Genomic DNA, 21,778 nt, shown 5'->3' with positions numbered 1-21,778 from the left:
CATGTTCGGAAGTCAAGTAGGACAGAGAAGCTAACACTCAAAGGACCAGGAATACAATGACAACTGAACAAAGACTTAGCTTACATGTTTTTAATCCTGATTATATCTAAATCTTCAACAGTCTTTAGTTGTTCAATGGCCAACTCTGAAGGAACGCTCTTTTTCTTCTGTTTTTTTCTTGTCTTTTATTTCATTTAACTATTATTGGTTACTATTATTTCCCTTTAACACTCAAACTGTAGCAAGTCCCCCTCCCCTCCGGGGAAAATGGATTCCCTTTAAGGGTGAGGGATTGCCTGCAAAAAACTAAATCAGAACTGCAGATTTTCAATTGCAAAATTCACTCTTCACAGTCTTGTCAAAACTTCTGATGATTGAAAATTTCAATTGCTATGGTCCAGTTTCGACAAATTGTAAGTTCATACTCCTCTTGGATGACAAGCATTCTATTAGCTATTGTAAAAATAGTTTTTGTTTGGGTCAAAGAACAATGCAACAGAGAACAGAGAATTTAGGGGAGGTTTGATCTGACTTAAAAGTAACTGGAAACAGAGACTCCAACCAGAAAACTTTTATTATTTTGTACAGTTGCATGAATTTTTACGCCACTAAGACGCAAGCGCCTCCAACTTCCTTGATCTTTTCTTCAGCTCTGCGACTGAAAAACTTTGCCTTAACAATCACTGGCTGTTTGGGAAGAAGACCCTTGCCAAGAACCTTGTAGTAACCCTAACAGAAATCAACAACAAAATTCTGTGTTATGTTTAAGGTGTTATATAACAGAAAATTAAATTTTTTTCTCCTTTTCCTTCCAACCCTTGTCCACTTGTTCATAATGCAGATGTAGAAATATGGGATGTGGATACAGAAAATAATGGTCAAATTTACCACACTTGAAAAAAAATACATATATATTTCCTACAGATTGACTAAAAACATTTTTAAGTTGAAAAAATTTTGAGAAATCATACATCAAATAGCCTGCTATGAAATTAAGTTCACCTCTTACATTTGCATTATGTGCAGCCAAATACTCAGAGGACCACTTTGCACATTATAAACACTTTACCACTTTGAGATGATCAACATGATCATCTATTCAACAGAACCATTTCCAGAAATCAAATCAGAGTACACAGACTTATTAGCTAGGTGGGGTGATATCTGGATATAAACTAAATTCTCCTTAACTAATAATAATGGAAGGAAGAATTGATAATCAACTATTGTAAGTTGATGGGTTTCAATGCAATATTGACGTCTTATGATACTTACAGCTCTGACAACATCAATAACTGGTGCTGGTCCATCAGTCTTGTCCTTGTAATACATTCTGGTTTGCTCACTGACAAGGGACCACAGTTTATCCAAATTCACAGTTGGTTTGTGATATTTGTTCATTGTCTTGTGGAAGTAACGCATACCCACTTTACCAAAGTATCCTGGATGGCTGTGCAGTGAATAATTAAATCTGTTTAGTCCATGTCAAATAAACCATCCACGCCTTTCACATTTATGTTTTAGTTTGAACTTGTCAGATGCTGGTTGGTGCAAGTTGGTTTAAATATGCATTCAACATGCCTCCACTAATTACAAATGTTGGAAGTGTTGAGATAGACCTCTACTACAATTACTGGTATAACAAAATTATTTTCAAGTTGTAGTAGAATAATAACAATGGGAGGAAACAAGACCCATGTAAACACTTTCAATTTGCATTCTACAAGCTTCCAACATTATCACCACATTCAACAGTGTTGAGAGTTGTGTCTCAAAACTCCAAACATTTTTTTCAGGCTATGTCAACTGTCAAACACAATTGCCATAAAAGTTACAAGAAAAATTGCCCAATGTAATCGGGCTTCTTAAAGTCACTTATCAATTACGAGATGAATCTCAGTTTTCAAATACATCAGCAAATTGTTATCAAAAAATAACAAACAAAATGAAGACATTTGGTAAACTGGACATTAAATCTGATTTATTCTGAACTCTATGTCATTTCAAAGAATGAAATTAATTTTTATTGGCCCAAAGGTGCCACTGTCAGAGACTTTTTGACTTCCAAAGAATCAGGGTGAAATCAAACAGGGCAAGCCTCCATTGAGAAATGAACTCACTATTTGTCAAAATTAATCCTGTGATGATGCTGTCCTCCTGCATTTCCACGGCCACCAGGATGCTTTCTATGCTTTCCTACAAACAAACCACGAGAAAAAGGTCTTATGTGAGTCATATGTAAAATTAAAATTGTAAATAGTAGCATGTAATCACATACAATTCAGAAAAAACTGCAACACTTCCTACGGCTACATTGACTCAGATCTAGAGTCTTTCCATGAATTCGACCAGCAAAAATATTTAAAAGGCTTATGAAACTTAATATAGGAACAATTCTATAAATTGCAGGATTATCAAGCCAGTACACGATCTGGATTAATGTTAAATCAAGTGTTTATGTTCTCCAAGTCTTACAATGACTAATGTTCTACGAAGTTGCACATTGACTAGAATCGACTTTAAAAATGTCTCGCCTGTACAGAACTCGATTAAAGAGAATTCATAAAAAAGAGTCATGGAGCTTGATTGAATTTGAGGTTAACACAATGAGTATACGAATACCATTAGACGTGAAAACATAGCACTATTTTCTACTCCAACTATACAAGTGATGTCCAAAATTTGAAAAAAAATCCAGGGTTTAAATACACAGAGTACATGACTTGCTGATGTTTTATGGCTGCCATTTACTTCTTCAAACGTTTTCACTCACCAACACGACCATGACCGTGACTCACATGGCCCCGCAGTTTTCGAGTTTTCTTTAGCCGAGCAGTCTAAAACCAAAGATATGAGAGGCGGTAAAAATACCCCAAAGTTACACAAAACGGGGACGTTACGAATAAAAATTAAAAAATGCTTCAATCTTCCCGTAACATACTACATAGTTTAAAGAATTGACGGCGATGAAAGACGATGGATTTGGATAACTTTAATTCTCAGATACCCACCATTTTGGAAAGGGGATGAAGAGAAAGGACGTTGTGCGCCTGCGCTTCAAATAGCACCCCCTGATTTCCCTGTGGGAGGAGAGGGTTGGTCTATTACTTACTGCTAAAGGCTGACACAACTGTTCTGATGTCCATGGCTAGCGTTTCCAATGAAATTACCTTTGATTTCAAAAAGAAGGCGCACCAGTGGTGTAATCAGTACTTAGGAGGAAGCTGGAGAAACATATCCATAGATGATTTTTCCATTCAAGTGTTAGGGTACGAGCTTTTATGCTATTGTTTTTTATGAAGTCTTTCCTTTAATAAGTACCAACGCCGATTTGTAAGTGTGTGCATAATCAATCATCCAATCATTCTGCGGTCTCTATTGGTTGTTGAAGAAGCCTATATTAAAACAATTGATTACATACTGGATCACAGGCGAGGTATTGGAGCTACAAGCTGGTGTCTTTGGCGAAACATTTTATTCAAAGGTCGAAGTCTAACGAGGGTCAAGTTACACGCGTCTCTTGGTTAAATTTAGAAGGAAAATTGTTGCTTTCTTCACCTTTACTTTTGATCTGTTAGCAGTCTATTATTTTCATTTTTACGGAGAGAGGAGTTCTTACGACGAGTGCGTTTAAGGAAGCACGTAGCCGTGAATAAATTATTGAACATTCTTTGTGATAAAGCCATCCCCGTGGAACCTCTCCAAGATACACACCAGCTACTTTAATAATTGTTTATTTATAGAAAATCCAAATGCGTTTACTTGTATCCAAACTATTAGTAAATTCACAGGAATCGTCTTCCAGAATTGATTAGTTAAAACTGAATTGTGCATTTATTTTTACACGTTTTTAACGAGAGAGATTTTCCTAAGTGTAACCAAGTACATTGGCGAAGCCAGTCTAGGCTTCTTAAGCAAAGGGTGCTGCAAAGCTCTTCAGCTCTCCTTGGAGTCTACATCGACCAGTCCTTAACATATAACGATCATGTTGCTAAAACTACTTCTAACTGTATTTTCAAACTAGTACCGATTAGCAGGATTAAACACCTCTTGGACAGGAAAACCCTTTTACTTTTGATGAACGCTTTTGTTTTTAGTACAATATATTATTGTTCAACTGTATGGGCTAACACATCTCAAAGAAATATAAAGAAGCTTCAGCTAGTGCAGAACTTTGTATTGTATTAGGTTTTAAGAAATTTGACCACATCTCCCAAGGCATAAAATCTCTTAATTGGCTCACTGTTGAGGAGAGACTTTATTTTAACAATGCTGTAATGGTATTTAAATGTGTAAATAATTTAGTTCCTGAATATCTGGCTAACATGTTTGTCCCACGATCTCATATTCATAGTAGGGTAACAAGATCATGTAATCTGCTCCACATCCCACGATGCCACCTGTCCTCTGGGCAATGTGCATTCACATATCGCGGATGCAAATTGTGGAATAACCTCCCAAATGACTTAAAAGCAGCTGAGAATGTAAAGGCCTTTAGGCTCCGCCTACCGAATGCGCTCCTCACTGGAAATGTCACACACAGATGAATCATTTCAATCTTCTATTCTTGTCTAATTTTTGTTTTAGTTCACTAGTGTTTTTAACGTATACTGGCCTTTTGTATTTATATTATACTAGCCTTAGTTTTCACTTATATATATTTTTAGGCCAATACAATGTTACTATAATATTACAATAATTTTAATGTAGGTTTTGTAACTGAAAAACCCAGCTTGGGAGTTGCAATAAACGTATGTATGTATGTATACATATATATGTGTGTGTGTATGTATGTATGTATATCATGGCATGAAATGATGTGCTTTTTTTTTAGAGGTGGCCTGAGCAACAAGTTATACATTTGTTCCCTCCCCGAAAGTTATGGAGTTGGGAAAGAAGAGAGGAGAAAAGTTGTCTTGCGCATCTATGGTCCGCTGTACGATGAACTTGTCACAAGTATTGGTTGCCTAATTGCAGATTCGGTTGTTTTTGCCTTGCTTTCAGAATGGAATATTGGACCAAAGCTTTTTGCTATATTTCCTGAGGGTAGATTGGAGGAATTACTTATGGTTAGTGTTAAAATAGATAGCTTATCTATAGAGCAAGAAATTTATGTGGTGGGGCAGTTTTGACAATCACATGGACCTATGATAGACTGTAGACAGTAGATGATAGAGGATAGATGATAGATAATAGATGATAGATGATAGATGATAGACGATAGACGATAGATGATAGACAATAGTCGATAGTTGATAGAAGATATACAATAGCTGATGGACAATGGATGATAGACAGGAGACAGTAGACAATAGACGGTAGATGGTAGATGAGAGATTTTGTGATGGAACATGATCAGAAACTCAAAATGTCATGCAATCATGCGAATGTCACACGAAATCTTTCTTTTCCAGGATGTTCTGTTACTGCAATCAACTTGTAATGAGCAGTTGCTCATGGGGAATGGCAGGGTTACTGCGTAATATGAGTTGACAGCTTTATGTAGTTTCCACAGAATAGGGGTATAATGAAAAACAGTAAAAAACGCTATTTTTTGCCATGATGGGCCACCTAATGTAGGAAAACTGGCTTTTCAGAATACTTCTAGCAACAAGGCAAGTACATGCATTAAATGCAGATCAAATGTATTTTATACAAATCTTCATCACTTCTTACATCTACTGTCTATCACCTGTGTCTTAATACAAGCCTACCACTTGTTTACCCATTTCAGGTCTCAAGAGAATTCCCAGATTTATCTTTTGTAAATCATGCACACATATTAAGTAGGTGAATAAAAAGAATTTGGAAAGAAACATATCTCTAGATAGGGCCTTATTACATGATCTGAAAATGGTAAACCAAATATACAATCTAAATAGGCTCATTCTATATACTACTCAAGGTTAAGTTTCATTTTTTATGGATTTTGGGAGCATATGTGGCTGCTTTGTTGTACAAATTATAAAAAGACCAAATTTATTCCATGATGTTTTGAAGTTGGAGGAAAAATATAAATTAATTTTGTGAGAAAGAAGAAGTTCCTTGAGAAAGAGAGAGTTCTCGTGTTTAAAAAAAAAGGCAGTAAATTTTGCAGAAAGAGATAAATAATTTTCCCAAATACTCAAGAATTGTATTTGTAGAGGCTGGCTGTAATTGATGGGGTCAGAATTTCTTAGATAACAGTTGTGTATTATGGTCAGTGGTTTGTATTTTAATTGTTTTTTACTTGAGCTCATCCATCTTAGGTAGGATTATTGAAACAGTCAAGAACCACAAACCAGTTTAAGACACTGGAAAAAGAAAGTCAGTGGAGGATTATATTGTATTCAGATAATTTTTTTTATATACATAGGCAAAAAGTCTTGCAAGAGAGGATCTGGCAAAACCTGAATTGTCAGTGAGAATTGCACAGAAAACGGCGGAGTATCATCAATTACAACTACCCCTCTGCAAGGATCCAGATTATTTATGGAACACAATATCTGAGTAAGAATTTTGCTTTGCATCAAAATCAGCAGTGTTTTTTAATTTATATTTATTTATGGTTAACCCTTTACTCCTTAATATCATTAATCATATTCTCTATACTGTATTCTATACATTTCCTAAGGTGCTGACAAGGAGAATATCAATAGCTTCTTTAGTTGTTGATCATTTCCTCTATTCTTGTGACCTTTAGTTAATGTGTTTCAGGGTTGATATTGTTAGGAGACATTAGGTGTTAGTCACTTGAGGGGTCAGAGGGTTAAGGTATTTACAGCTAGACTTCTGTTGGTTTCATTTACTTATTTCAAGAGAATTAACTGGAGTTTGTTTGTAATTTGGCAGATGGAGCAAAGAAGCTTTGCAAACACATTTTAATGAACAAGATAAAGCTGTGAAGTTGGCCAAACTCAAAAGTATAGATTTAAAAAAAGAATATGATTTTTTAAGGTAACAAGTTACATAATTACTTACTTAAAGATATTCTAGAGCCCCACATTTTTTATGAGGAAGGTCAAATAAATTTAGCAGAACAGAAACACCTCTCAGCTGCCTTGACACTATTATCTTCGAGCTGACAAACTGTGTTGGAAAACAGGGACAGACATCCAATTGACAAACATCCTAGTGCTCCTGTTCCACTTTTTTTCACTTTGTGACATGAAATTGTTCATTCATAATTGGATAGGGGAGGGAAAGGGCAAAAAAAAAAAAAAGGTGAAAATTAATAATCTAACATCACTAAGGGCTTTTTTACCACCATCTCTTCAATTTTTTTAAGTACAACTGTTAATAAAATAACTAAGATACTTAGCACATGCACTCTGATTACTACATCTGCTAAAGCTCTGGATGAGTGAAGCACTGAAAAGTTATTTTATAAAGACAAAAGACTGTTGTAAATCTGTTATTCTAATTTCATTTTTATAGTTGTTGTGATATCTTCCAGAAACTATTTAGAAATGGCAACTTCACCAGGACCAGTTAAATTTTGCCATAATGATCTCCAACAAGGTAAATATATTTGGTAATAACCTACAACAGGAAAAACAAAATAAAAGGTGAATGTGAAAGGGAAGCAGTACATAAGCATAGAGTTAGTAGAGCTTGTGAATCCCTCGCCCTGCCCCCTCTCCTCACTCAGTTCTACCCCACCTTAGACAAACTTGTCTCATTGATTCATTCCTCATCCAAAACACAGCCAGTTTGTAGGCTTACAAAACTGAAAACATTTCTATTTTTTCAGCCTCTTTTCTTCTCCTCATCTTCATGTCTTTTTTCTTTTTCACCTCCCATAGTTCATATTGTATTTTGTTTTGTATTTTCAGTTCATATATATTCCATAGTGTATGACTGGAGTCTGCTTATTTATTTAGGCAATATTTTGAGAGTCTCCAAAGAACTGCAAGAAAATAATGAAGAAGATTTTGACTTAAAGCTGATAGACTTTGAATTTAGTGCCTACAATTACAGGTAAATATCTCCATATGCAATATACAAGCCCTTTGGGAAGGCTATTCTAGAAGTCATTTTAAGTGCTCAACAGTAACATTTAATTGATATGATGTCCCACCTCTCATAACAAACTTCTAGGAATTCTATTTGTACCTTAGACCAACATGACTCAACAACCTTACCTGAAAAGCTGAACCATCCTTCAGTGTATGAGCTGCAGCCTTTATATATCAATTATCCCCAAATCCACGCCACCCACCCCATAGATAATGCCATCAGGTGTTAAATGTTTATAACCTCTTAACCTCAAAGTCAATTAGTTTTCTGAGATTGGTATTATTCCTTTCAATCAAAGATTTCAAAAGTATTTCTCATGAACAAAGCCAGACCATACAACATTTTTTGTAAAGTCCTGAGAATGGAGTTTTTGTCCCAAGATGATGATTTGTGAGATTCTCATCACTTATTTACAAGCAGATTCTGCAAAATGAAAGAAGATTGTACAAATTTAACACTTTGAGTATCAGCTGGTTATCTTTCTGTTTTTATTTCAGGGCTTTTGACTTAGCAAACCATTTTTGTGAGTGGATGTTTGACTACTCTGTTCCTCCTCCACAATACTTTTCCATGTCTCTTAAAAGTTGGCCCAGCAAAGAACAACAGGTGAATTGGCTGCAAACCTTTATTTGGTGCTGATACCAACTTTGCTAGGTTCTGTTGGTTCTCAGTGACTTTTCTTGTTTTCTGAGAGGAAATTGGAGACTGAGGTGTGACTACGGTCAATAAGGCCCCTTGTTCCTGTCTCTTTGTCTATTCTTAAAATCACCCAGGGGCCAGCAGAACAATTTAATTCAAGCAGAGTATGGAAACTTATTCCACTTTAAAGAGATACCTTTACTTCACTGGCAAAGTCTAAGCGTAAATGCCTCTTTCACCATTTAGACAAAAGTGGCTACAGATGTTTCCAGGATTTCACAAAAGCCCCCATCCTCCTCCCCTCCTCCCCTTCCCATCAAAGCGGGTGCAGTGTGACATGAATTCCTCAAAATTTGCAAGAGCGACTTCACAAATAGAGCAGTGGACTTGAGCCAAAGAGAACACTGCTGATTATTTGTCTCACGTGTACATCTTATCAGTCATGATATTTTAGCTTTGCCTCATTTCCAACCCTCACGTGAACGTCCTTTATGTTTGTAAATGTGGTAAAAAGCTTGTGGTTGTTTATCAAAGTGAAGTACAGTGATTATGACGCACTATTGCTTTTCTCACGACTATGTTATTTCCGACCTTGTATGAGATGGTTTGAATGTTTACTGCGAGTCTTCTCGGTATGCTTGGTGTAGCAAAATTTGCTATACCAAGATAATGTGAGCACTAATTTTTGCTGATTGAGGTGGCCTTCAGTATGCATTAGTCTAGTGCTTCTCAGTGATCAAGAGCCGTTTTCCTTTATTTTCATAATTCTGACAGTTGATCTTCATCAGAGCGTACCTTGGAAAAGATACAAAGGAAAATAATTATACTTCAGCTGAGTGTACAATAGAGGAATCAGAATTGTTAGATCAAGTGAACAGGTAATGGAAACAACTCCTGGAAATCCATGTTCTTCTCGTGTGCGATAATGTTATGTAACTTGTTAGGAACATGAAACATTTTATGTGGACAAGAACTCTATGAGACGATTAAAATCTGGTTCGTTGCAGATTTGCCCTGGCTTCACACTTCATGTGGGGTCTGTGGGGAGTTGTACAAGAGCGATTGAACTCTGCCGGTAACGGAATCCAATTTAATTATTTGGTACGTTAACATTTTACTTGGGAACAAAACCTTTGTTGCTCACTTCGCTAAGATCCAATTTAATTCATATTTCCTTATTTTATTTTTTTATTTTTAGCTTTTGGGTGAGCTCCTGGTTGGGTTTGGTAAAAAAAGGAAAAAACAATGGTAAATCTGTTAATCTAAACAAAGCGAGAAAAGCCATTCAGTTATAACGGGTTCTGCAAATTGATCTCGCTCGACCAGCGTCAGACAAAGAATAAATCTTCTGTAACGATACGTACCTCAGTGATTGAGATTTAAATACTTTTGTTTGTTTTTTTGTCTCTAAGGATTATGGCTTGGCACGATTCGAAGCTTATCATCATCGCAAGAAAGAGTTAGGTCTCATTTAAAGACCACCATTATCTGACATATAGATGTATAAGAATGATATACTTCTAGCACCAATTTACGTATAGAAAAGTAAGTTATATGAATACTCTAAGGAAGTTATAATAATTGTCAAGATCAAAATTTTTTATAAGATTTACAGAATTTGTTAATGTGTGACTTTTTTCTTGTTCCCGTGTATGTAGACAGTATAAAAAACGCTCTCGTTTCTATACTTTTTAATGCTTTTCTTGAAATTATGTTAATATACATGTTTAAAATTGATTATTGTACATGGACATACAATAAGAAAGTAATATATCAATTATATTAAGATTTCTACCTCATAAAAAGGATAATGAGCGATATTTTAGTAGTTAAAAGAATTTGGTCTCGAAAAGTATCAAGGTTTTACAATGTGAAAGTTTGGGCCGATGGTAATATTCTAATGACTCAATTTTGCATGCTTTGTCAAATTTTGGTGTGAATTTGTTAGAGTTGGATCGTGTGATGTGCGCGAGGGGTGGAATGCAATAGAAGTTATATTAAGGTTGTTTTAAAGATTGTCGTAGTTATAGAGGAGGTCAGGGAAAACAGAAAAATTTCAAGGTGTCAGGGGTGAAGAAATGGAGAGATTCTTGTAAGTGAGTTTATGATTAAGATGTGGATGCAGATGTTATTTTGTGGTTTTCGTTTTGTCGCTCTAAAGGACTTAGTATGGTCCAAGCGAAAACAAAGTAATAGCCTTCCCTTAGTCAAACAAGATAAAAGGTAAGATTTCACCGAAATCTCGGTATTGCAAGGGTCACACAAGATCAAGCTGAGGGAAGATTTTTTTTGTACTTGTATATCAAATAAACAAGCTCTTACAAAAATGTTATTCGGGTTCTCCCTAAGTGTATGACTCCATGGTCGAAATAAAGTCAACCAACCTTCCTTAATTCTTTACTGCTTGTTAGTGTTAATCAAACTATTTTTCTGTTCTCAACTTACCGTTAATTCTCATGCTAATTTTGTACGTGCTCCTACGCGTCCCCTAATAGTATTCCACCTCCTACCGGATAAGGAGAAATTTTGAGTCGATTATTTTCCTTCAATACTTATCACTCTCCCCTTTAAAACCAGCCAGGTTTAGGGTTTAGTAAAGCGAAAGTTGTGCACTTTTCAGGATGTTAACTTTCTATATGGCAGGGCCCTTTGAACTGCTCAAGATAAAAAAGATAAAACTTGACAAATTGTATTTACTTCATTGAAAACATGAATTATTATTTTCATAGTGATATTGTAAAGCTTTCTAAGACACAGCAAAGTTTCTTTTGGGGCTTTCCGTCGGTCAAATAATCCAACCTGATGTGTCAGGATAGCCATTAGTATCTGATTAACAATTCGCTACAATTTGTTTACGAAAATGCGTCGGCAGCCTCCTCCTCGTGAGAGACATATGGAATTTACGTGAACGGATGTTTTCGTGAACAATGTTCACAAGGAGTCACATCCATAAATGTTTGAAAAATTCCAATTTTAAACACTTTTAGTTTCTTGCTTCCCAAACGAAACTGCTCTAGCTTCGGGTCATGTTTCACTAGATAATTAGCAGAGAAAAATAGCTTGCATTCCGCCGGTCTGTTCAAATTGCATATTACGCAACACATATTCCGTAAATGAATTGTTGACAAACTTTTCTACCGAAGATGAGGTGAAACAAGACAGACTATTTGAGCAGTCTGCTTTCACTATAAACTTTGAAGTTTCACAATTTTGCCAACATAAGACAAGTTTCAAAGTTCGTAAGCCGGTCAGCAAAGCCTCGTTCCGCGTGACTTGCGGTTGAGCTTTTGTCGTGTTCGTGTCGTTGTTACTCAGTTCGCAACAGACTGATCAGCACATGATTAAACAAATCGATCTTTGGATGCATCGCAAATGCGAAACTAAATGTGCAATCCAAACTCACTGCTTTTTACCGTGTTGAACTATAACTTGAAGTTTATCGGGGATTTTTCTCGCGTTTAATGTATGAAGAGTTCCGTACAAACAGGACTCCGTCAGTCGCAATATTCGTTATTTTTGTTTTTACCCTCCAGGACCACCGAGTATACAGGTGACAAGTTCGAGTCTAAAATTTATCTATGGCAACTAATGCGTCATTCCGTCGGACTAATTCTTCGGACTTTGGTTTTTTTGTTCCCAAGGACCTCAAGAGTCAAAGTCTAGCGAGGGAAAGACCAATCACAAGAAGAAGAACATCCTTAAATCACGTGGACTGACAAAGGAAAACAATTTGCGACTCCCTTAGCCATGAAGTGTATAAAAGGCAGTGAGAATTTCAGACTTTCCTTCTCTCTTTCTCGTCTCCGTAACTGAATTACGTAATAAAGCAAGCTTCCTGGCTCATCGGTTTTTGGCGGGTATTTCGTTAGGTATAGTGAGGTATAACTAGTCAAGGTGAAAATTGACATCAAAATGTCCAACTTAACTGCCCAAGAGCTTGATGTTATGTTGAAAACACTGCGCGGAAACATTGACCAACTGTTTCTGATTGTCATGGGAATTCTTGTCTTTCGTGAGTATAACTTGACTTTTTTTTAAGGTCGTGTGCTTATTTGCATACGTACCGTAAAAAAAAAAATGCGAGCTCCGCTTTTAGGCTTGGCTAAATCTATATGTTATAGGGTAATAGTTATGTTTGAGTGGCTCTGAGATTTTTTAGTTCGTCTTCACATTTAGAGTTGCGACTCTCTATAGGAATGTTCTTTTCTGAGAGAAAAGGCAGTTTTAAAAAACACCGACAATTTTGATATTAGTGAGAAAGGATTTCAATGTAGTTAGGATATGAGAATGGAGGAATAAACGCTAAATCAAAGCCAAGTTGCAAGGGTCCGGATAATTTCGCGGTCTTCCAATCGTAATTATCATATTTATTCAAATGCTCTACTTTAACAAAGTCAATCCGGAAAGTTTTGTCTACATTAATCCTTCTCAATCAATACTCTGTGCCGTGACTTCGTCACGTACTCTTACGGTTGTTTTGATTCCTCTCACGTTAGTAGAGAAAACTTATTTACTTTGATTTGCGTTTATTTGTTCATAACTGAGGAACCCCATTGCGGAAATCATCGACATTTTTGATACAGTTTCAAAGTTGGAATGTTTTTTAAAGAGTTTTTATCGATCAGTTGGCCTATCATGAGATATTCATTATGTGCTCAATGACCTTAAATAATTAGGGAGCTCTCTTTTAGACTGGTTTTTTACATTCTTCTTTATGATAATAACGATCTTTGCTCAATAACCTCAAGACGAATGTCAATAGTGCGCTCCAAACCAGATCTTATGTGCCATTTTGTGAGAAGAAGGCAGCTGAAGTGAGATGTAGGTGAATTGTTCTCTGTGCAACATAACGAACAGAGGTATAACCCTAAGCAGGCAGAACATTTTGCATGTCAACTGCGCACTTAATACTGCCTTATTGTCTACTCTCATTGTTAGAGCTAAATGAGCTGGCATATAAATTAAAAACGTTTTAAACACCAATTTTTGTTTATAATTCGTACCAATCAAATATTTTACTAGCAGTTCAACCATTAAAAATAACTTTTGTCTACCTAATATTGATATCTGGTAGTTTTCATATCATCAAACTCGAACTGAAATTTTTATAAATATTTGGAAACCACCGCCTCGCATCTCAACCCTAACTGATTTCCTATCGAACAATGTCAGTGTCATTAAACTGCATCCCATGAATATCTCGAATGTTTTCTCTATGTTTACGGTTAGGCTCATCATATAACGGTTTGAGACAAATTGGTGACTGTACCTTCTTTAACGAGCTGGCCTCAACCAAATTGTCGCAACATCATTTCTGTGTAACATAGCGGCAAACGAAGTGCTATTACAAAGGACTGAAACCGTTGCTGAAGCACTGTCGGATTCAAGTGAATTAAGAAAAAAAAACGCAAAATAATTATATATGCGAACAATTCAGACAGAATATTGGTAGAAGTTCTAATTATAATCTAAACGACGATGTTACCAGCTACAACTAAGCACTTTTATATTGTTTTACTTGATCTTTGACGCATTGCCTTCTACAAACTCAAGTAGATATTGTTTGACGGGTGAATAGCACGGGCATAGCAAAGGCAAAACGTGACGAGTCATGAATATCTCAGCAGTGCAATCTTACCTTAGAGTAGATAGGGGGCGACCACTACTGCACACCTTTTTTTCCAACATAACGAACAAATGAACATTTATCGCTATCATCGCCGTTCAAGACCTGTCTTCTTGGGTTTTTTTTTTCAGGCTGGGCTGCACGCAGACAAATTATGAACAAATAAAAACGTGATGTTACTATCCTCTCTGGGTAATCCCGCCTCCTCGCTCCTCGTTTTTTCAGTCAAATTAAGGCCGTGATTTCGAAACAATATTAATTATAACTGTGACATAAGTTTGTTTTTATTGACTGAGTTAATAATGTAAATTGGCCACCGTAAAGAGTTTCTAAAGCTGATGTTTTGAAAGTAAGCCCTTAGCCTCCATATCACTGAGAGGTTAGCTACATACAAAAATTCTACGGATACTAGGATTGACACCGGATTACAACAAATCTCGCTTTTAACAACCCAGCCGAGACGATCACAAATTCCTGAAACGGCCCAAAAAATGCACCATTAAGATAGTTTAGTTTAGTAATTCCTTATGTTTTTCTATTGAGTAGCTTTTGGAACGAAACAAGGGAGAGAGAATATTTCGGCGTCCTTCGTTAAAAAACTATCTTTGGATTCTGTGGCATTTTTTCTTGCAGTTATGCAGGCAGGATTTGCTTTTCTTGAAGTCGGTGCAGTAAGATCGAAGAACACAACAAACATCCTGCTCAAGAATTTCTTGGACGCGTGTAAGTACAAATGGTTAATCACGTGCTGATTAATCCTTCTACCAATTCAGTTTCCAGTCCCTTACACTAAAGTAACGGATTGCGTAGCAACAATTGCTATCACTGATTAAAGAATTATCCCGGCCTTTGGCGTTAGTAAAGTTATGCCTGCTATTAATTTTCTGTCTCGTTTCGATTGTTACAGTTATTGGTGCAGTGGCTTACTGGTTGTTTGGCTACGCCTTTGGGTTTGGAGAAAAAGGCAATGGCTTCATTGGATACAGCTATTTCGCGCTGGCAGATTTACCAGCTGAAAAATTCTCCCATTGGTTTTTTCATTACGTTTTTGCGGCTTCGACAGCAACGATTGTCAGCGGTTCTTTAGCAGAGAGAACTGAGTTTAAGGCTTATCTGATGTACTCTGTGTTTTTGACAGGTAAGTTATCCTCAGATGAAAGGCAATCATTCGAAAAAGTCAGTTCTTACTGATTAATAATTCCTAATATATTGACTACGAGTATTTTAACTCTTGTGGTTTAATTGTCTTTATGTAAATACTAATTCCCTCATCAGTTCACTTGTATTGAATTTACAACAATGAAGTGCTCGCTCTCTTGCAGGTTTTTTGTATCCAGTAGTAAGTCACTGGGCTTGGGATGTAAATGGTTGGCTGTTCATTGGTGCAGAGTACACGAAAGACAATGTTACAAGAACTGTTACATTCCAGGTAATATGACTGTTATACACCACATAACATGACTGTTATATACCAGGTAATATGAATGTTATATACTAGGTATTATTAATGTTATACACTAGGTAATATGACTGTTACATACCAGGTAATATGTCTGTCACATACCACGTAACATGACTGTTATATACCATGTAATATGAATGTTATATACCTGGTAATATGATGCTGTTCGTGGATCACCAAATTTCCGTACTAGTTTACTTTACTGTAAAATGATTTACGTTTCTGAGGGGAATAAATTATTTGATAATGATGCCATGTTAAACAAGTGTCAGCAATCTTCGCGAACGTCTATTTAGACTCTTTTTTCAAGGTCAAGGACTCCGCTGAGTGGCTCAAAGTTTTACTGCACCTTGTAAGCCAGTGTTCCAGATGAAAAGGGTTAACTTTGAGATACTTGAGATACAAAGTCAATATACCTATATTTGTACATATCTGCGACTCGTTCTGTACATCTCATTGAAAATATTGATAGTTTTGTAATACTTTTTATGGTAGGACTTTGCTGGAAGTGGAGCTGTTCACACTGTTAGTGGCCTGGTTGCCTTGGTCGGGGCAGCCATTGTTGGACCAAGAATCGGAAGATTTGTCAATGGTGTCCCTATGCCACTGAAAGGCCATACTGTTCCTGTAAGTACTCAACCTGATATTATTTGCCATTACCTGGCCTAGAAAATGCAGATAGATGCTGGCGCCTTCATTTTGCAGGGAGCTGAAAGATTTAAAAAATCATTTTTGTTACACTTGTAGAAAGCAGCTTTGGGAGGATTCATCCTGTTCTTTGGTTTCCTGGCATTCAATGGCGGCTCTAATGCAGCCATTGCTGGTGAGGGCGCTGCCAATGATGTGTCACTGGTAATTGTCAACACTGTCATTGGAGGTAAATGTCAATAGCATCACATTTAAAATGTGTTTTCTTTACCAATTCTTCTGTGATTTGTGATATGAATTAAATAAATCGATCAGGTCATCCTTCAATTTTTAGGAGCTGCAGGTGCACTGACTTCCTTGATCATCAAACGTCTGGGCTTTGCAGAAAAACACTGGAGTCTGTTATTCACCATGAACGGTGGATTTACTGGAATGGTAAGAAAAATACTTTCGATCTGATGAGTCATGTTTTGGGCTTGAAAATCGGCGAACACGATCATCAGTCACACTGCTGCTATCATGTGTATCGGATTCCAGTTCTGGTTAGTGTCATTTCTCAACCCCCCCCCCCCCCCCTTCTCCCTCTCACAATTGATCCCAGTTCGGTAATACCCAATTACCCTTTTAACCCTGGGCAAAGCTAGAAGCCGGAGTCCAACGAGCTGAATATTAGTCCACTGCATTTCCCTGAAAACTTCTCCTATTCATAAAATCTGTGGTAAATACAGACCTCTTATGCACTTAGTTCTAACTTTGGTTTTTCAAAACAGGTTTCCCAGTGTTCAGGCTGTAATACCTTTCATCCTTATGCTGCTTTTGTCATTGGCATTATCGGAGGAATCACTTACGTTGCTTGGAGTATTGCGATGCTGCGTTTTCAGATTGACGATCCCTTGGATGCTGTGGCTGGTAAGTAAGAGAAATTGAACAACATCAAACTATGAGAGGATCAAGCCACGCAAAAGACAGAAGAGATCTCCCTTAAACAACTTCAGACTCAAAGTGTAAGTTGTTACGGGAATTATCGGTGACGTACACCTTAAGTGTTGCTTGAATGTTTCGACGGATTACGAATGTGATGCTTCGTGAAAAGTTTACTCAAGCAAAACTTACGAAACAGGGTTGGTTAGTTCCAGTTTTGAGAGTGTTCTTCGATTCAGTGTCGTAAAACCCCAACCGAAGTACTAACAACGGCCAAATGAAATCCGAGATTGATCGCAACTGGCTTTAGTTTTGACCTGGAGTGGTTAAAAGAGATGCCTGAGTTTCCAAACAAATCACAGCGTGAGACTCCTTTTCTTGATTTAAGGAGGAAAAAACTTATTAGTCGCTTTCTTTATTCTCTACAGTTCATCTTGGCGGTGGTATTTGGGGAGTGCTAGCAGCCCCCATCTTTAACATGAAAACTGGCATCTTTTATGCCAGGGACAACCATTCATTCCGTTTGTTTGGCTGGAACGTGCTGGGTTTAGTTGTCATCATGGCCTGGTGCGCAGTTCTGGCTTTCTCATTTTTCTTTCTTTTGAAACTTCTCGGACAGCTTCGTGTAAGCAAAGAAGTCGAGATAAAAGGTAGGTAACATAGTAAATGTCCAGTGACCTTTGAACCCTGGCACTTCTCCTGTTCAAAGATCTCACACGGTCTGTTTACTTCTAGCGTGTACGCATTCTCACACAGATCAATACTCTGGCACCTCAGTCTCAACCGCTACATGCTCCATCCTCTCTGAGGATCTACTTAGACTAGAAACATCTGAAAAGAAAAGTTCTGAAAGGAAGTTTACATACCTCTTGCATTTTTTAGGTCTGATAAATTTGTCTAATTCTATAAATGTTAAAAAGGCAAAGATGGCGGTTTGGGCCTGCAATCTACTTTTGCTAAAGCAACATCAGTTTCCGATAGAACTGTCATGGAATTGACAGAGTCTCCATCGCAGTTGTTCTTTGGGATGGCGTGCATCTTACCCTCATCGTGACATCCATAAGAACAATTTCAAGCGATTCTATAACTAATAGACTGATACTTGATTTGTGATAGGACTTGACATTCCTAAACACGGTGAGCCTGCCTACCCAGTGGAAAGTTACGGGAACGGCTGGGAAATACCGTCAGAAGAGAGAAAGATTCCCTTCCCATTTTATCAGACCTCCATTACTACTTTCGTTAACGTCATTCCTACCAAGAATGGTACATATAAAGAGCCTGCCATGCAGCATGGTCAACCAGGACAAGCCATATACCAGAACGAACAGCCCAAAGTAAATAATTCCCAGATTCCTCTCGACCTGCCAGACAAGGATACCTCCCTAGAAAATCCCGGTCGTAAACCAAGTGTAGAGGCCACCGACGAACACACTTACGGGAACATGGATACAGCCTTTTAAATATTACCAACGGAGAAAATACATTGAATGCTTACGCAGCTTTAAATTTCAGTTGATTTTCGCAAAATTGCAACTGAAAAAAAAAAAAATGAGCCTGCAATTATTTAAGGGCAAGCATTTACAAGTATCTTGCCAAGCACCAATAATGATCTTTTAAATGAGAAAGCATCCAGGCTGCTCAGCGCTATTCAAAATGGCAGCTTTCGAGGTTGAGACTTTAGCTCATTTAAGGAATTTTTTGAAAGGATAGTATACTCTTTTGTATCTAAAAAGGCAACCAGAACCATATGTAATCACTTTAAAGGCAGAGACAAAAGTCATGTGGTTTCTGGAGCATACAGTAGTCTAGACGGTTAACTTCGTATTGGCAGTTATTTTTTAAACGCTTATTTATGTACAAAATTGCTCTTTCGTCCAACTTATCTTTCGTCTAGATGATCATCTTACAGTGTAAAAATAAGAAAATTATTATAGTTGCATCAGGAAGACACTATGCGCCGGCCGCTGGCACAAGTTGAACTCTCAACTGAAGAGATCGAGTCGAATGTAAAGTATCTACCAGCAATTTATTTGTTTATTTTGTAATTTCTGCTCAGTTCCATTAGAAAGCTAAAACAATTAATAGTTTTTTGTAAGTATGTAGTTAATGAAAACATCAAATAGTGTAAATTATCACAAATTTTAAGGATAGACATTTTACATGTTAAATAGAACATTTAATTAATGGTCCAAAAGCATATGTGTAATTGCGTAGTTGTGGTATTAGTATAAGTTCTTTGGTGACAAAGGGCCACAGATTTGTCACTGCTTTTTGTTTTTTACGTCTGCGTTTCATCGTTTTGAAAAAAAGTTTTATTTTCACTTTTAATTTGAATTACTGGCTGTGTCACTAATTGGAAAATATCTTTCACATTTAAAAAATGTTTTGATAACCCAGATCAGGTAGGGATCCGTTATCGACTGAGGCTTGGGTAAATATTATACTTACCTTCCCTTTTTCTTGTTTGATACTTTTTTAGAAGTTCGCTGACTCGGTTATTGCGGCCTCTCCGGGCAACGATCATTAAACAGTGAGGGCCGTGTTTTCAAGACTTCCATTTTTACAGAAACGAAAGGCCTCTTTGACATAAAAACATTTCATTGTTCTTTGAATTACAGAACATCTACGATGTAATAGTAAGCACTTTCTCATCCAATTTTCCCTTTCACTGTGTTATTTTCCCTTGTTTAATCAACAATACCATTTTATTTGTATAATAACGACATTTCTAGCGTGACATCAGCCAAAACGTTTTTAATAAAGAAAAAATTCTCATTCATATTGATTTTACCAACATGAACAAAATGTCCAGCAGCCTTCTGAGTTTCTAGTCGAAATGTAAAAAAATGAATTTACAAAACGAACTGTTGTTATTTGTTTATCTCTCAGATTCTTCTCAGCCACGTTTAGTGCGATATCGAGATTACCACGGAAACAATATTTGATGTCTATCCAAATAGTTTGGAACATGTTTGTAACATTACCACCTGCTGATGTTTTTTCCTGTCTTGCTCTGCTTACACCTCCAGAAACCGCAAAAACCCAGCAGATCTGCACAAAACAGAAACAATCAGCCTCCTGTCCTATGTTGTCAGTTGTCCACTGAGGTCAAATTTACTATTTTTTCTCTTTCCCTAAATATATGTCACCCTGCAGTAAACAATGAAACGTTTAGCAATTTCCTACTTATTTAGGTGAGCCGTTAGTGAAATATATTAGAAAAGAGATTTGTTTAGGACTAACAAAAAGACAGGCATGGGAAGGGATTTTTCTTTCCTCTCCTTTGTACCATTTTGAAATTAAATTACAAAGTCGGGAATAGAGAAAGGTTAAGATGCTATTTTAAAAATTGATCTACGTTGGTATTAATATTAGTCTTCAGTCATTTGTGACGCCAAGATACAGCTGAGGTCGACCGCTGTAGCAAACAGCCGGCGATAGAACTTCACCGTATGTTATTCAAAGATGAAAATAAATGTTTTTCTTATTGTTATCGGCGCCGCTCATCGGTAGCGTTTCATCTATTTGTATCGATGAGTTTGTCTGAAAATACAATACTGCCTACGTGATGGCTTCCTAATACATAAATCGCACGTTTTTCAAAGTTTTTCAATATAGAATATTCTTACTCGCGTAGATGCAAATTGAAGTCTGGGTTTAATTTCCTTCGATGTCTTTAATTGATTTTTTTAGGCGCGGTGGTATTTTAAAACCCCGAGTAGTATTATTTAAATTGGTTTAAATGGAGAACGTCACACGCACTGTTCAGTTTGCAACAGTTTTATCTTTCAAGTTATGTCGAATGAAACATACTTTTCACAATGATAGTAGAGCCAACTATTTTTTTATGTCAAGAGTTTAGTTTTAAAGATGAAGAATCCACCCGGAATGTAGAACGAAACAAGACGAACGGTTGAAGTTTGTCCGAAGGCGTATATACAGACTCTGTACTTCGAATATTGTCTAGAATTTTCCAGTGGAATGATCTCTATTAATCTGGCCGGATTAGTTGTACAACTGTTGTCACGAACTCCTCCAGATAAATCTGTGATAAAAGCCATTTATGTAGGTGAATTGAACACCCATGCAGCCCATTCGCTTCGCCTGATTCCAGTGATTGTATAACAGTGCGTCAGTTATTCCTTGTAGTTTTTCATGGCCCATTCCACCGCTTAGCAGCTTTTCTGTCCAACCGTAAACTAAACTCCAAGCATCACTTTCGTTTAATGAAGTGGAGACTTCGAGAAGACGGTCAGGACCTGGTAATAAATCGTACCAGCTCGACAGAGACCACTCACCGTAATGCCTTGATTCAATTCCCGACATCGTGACAGTTTAAAACCTTAGCGTCAAAAAGAAGCTCTGACCGACAACTTCACTTTGTATTTAATCAAGCGAATGTGACATCCTTGTCTTAATCATGACGCATGACCTTCTTTAACCGAACACATTCCGGAAATAGCCGAGAGTGGACAGAAAGT

The 21,778-nt window shown here is 36.9% G+C and overlaps 3 protein-coding genes across 3 annotated transcripts; 2 read left to right on the top strand and 1 right to left on the bottom strand.

The window, feature by feature from the left end:
* Positions 1-556: 556 nt before the first annotated feature.
* LOC131792539 (large ribosomal subunit protein uL15-like) lies at positions 557-3,057 on the bottom strand. The gene is made up of 5 exons (XM_059109931.2): positions 3,012-3,057; positions 2,774-2,837; positions 2,121-2,196; positions 1,276-1,450; positions 557-729 (listed from the first exon to the last, which is right to left on the bottom strand). Exons 1-5 carry the CDS (start codon positions 3,012-3,014, stop codon positions 601-603), a joined length of 447 nt encoding a protein of 148 aa, XP_058965914.1. The 5' UTR covers positions 3,015-3,057; the 3' UTR covers positions 557-600.
* A 30-nt stretch (positions 3,058-3,087) lies between these two features.
* Positions 3,088-11,028, top strand: LOC131792537 (choline kinase alpha-like). The gene is made up of 10 exons (XM_059109929.2): positions 3,088-3,269; positions 4,835-5,069; positions 6,356-6,489; positions 6,832-6,936; positions 7,436-7,500; positions 7,863-7,959; positions 8,496-8,604; positions 9,412-9,515; positions 9,645-9,738; positions 10,050-11,028. Exons 1-10 carry the CDS (start codon positions 3,139-3,141, stop codon positions 10,110-10,112), a joined length of 1,137 nt encoding a protein of 378 aa, XP_058965912.2. The 5' UTR covers positions 3,088-3,138; the 3' UTR covers positions 10,113-11,028.
* Positions 11,029-12,309: 1,281 nt separating this feature from the next.
* LOC131792538 (putative ammonium transporter 1) lies at positions 12,310-18,891 on the top strand. The gene is made up of 10 exons (XM_059109930.2): positions 12,310-12,649; positions 14,897-14,986; positions 15,171-15,401; positions 15,586-15,692; positions 16,221-16,352; positions 16,473-16,602; positions 16,708-16,808; positions 17,144-17,282; positions 17,723-17,944; positions 18,411-18,891. The coding sequence occupies exons 1-10, from the start codon at positions 12,550-12,552 to the stop codon at positions 18,755-18,757; spliced, it is 1,599 nt and encodes a 532-aa protein (XP_058965913.2). The 5' UTR covers positions 12,310-12,549; the 3' UTR covers positions 18,758-18,891.
* The last annotated feature ends 2,887 nt before the right edge of the window (positions 18,892-21,778 follow it).

Source organism: Pocillopora verrucosa, chromosome 8, assembly GCF_036669915.1.
Source record: "Pocillopora verrucosa isolate sample1 chromosome 8, ASM3666991v2, whole genome shotgun sequence".
Classification (NCBI taxonomy): domain Eukaryota; kingdom Metazoa; phylum Cnidaria; class Anthozoa; order Scleractinia; family Pocilloporidae; genus Pocillopora; species Pocillopora verrucosa.
The sequence above is the reverse complement of the archived record's forward strand: the minus strand, read 5'-3'. Positions and strand labels throughout refer to the sequence as shown.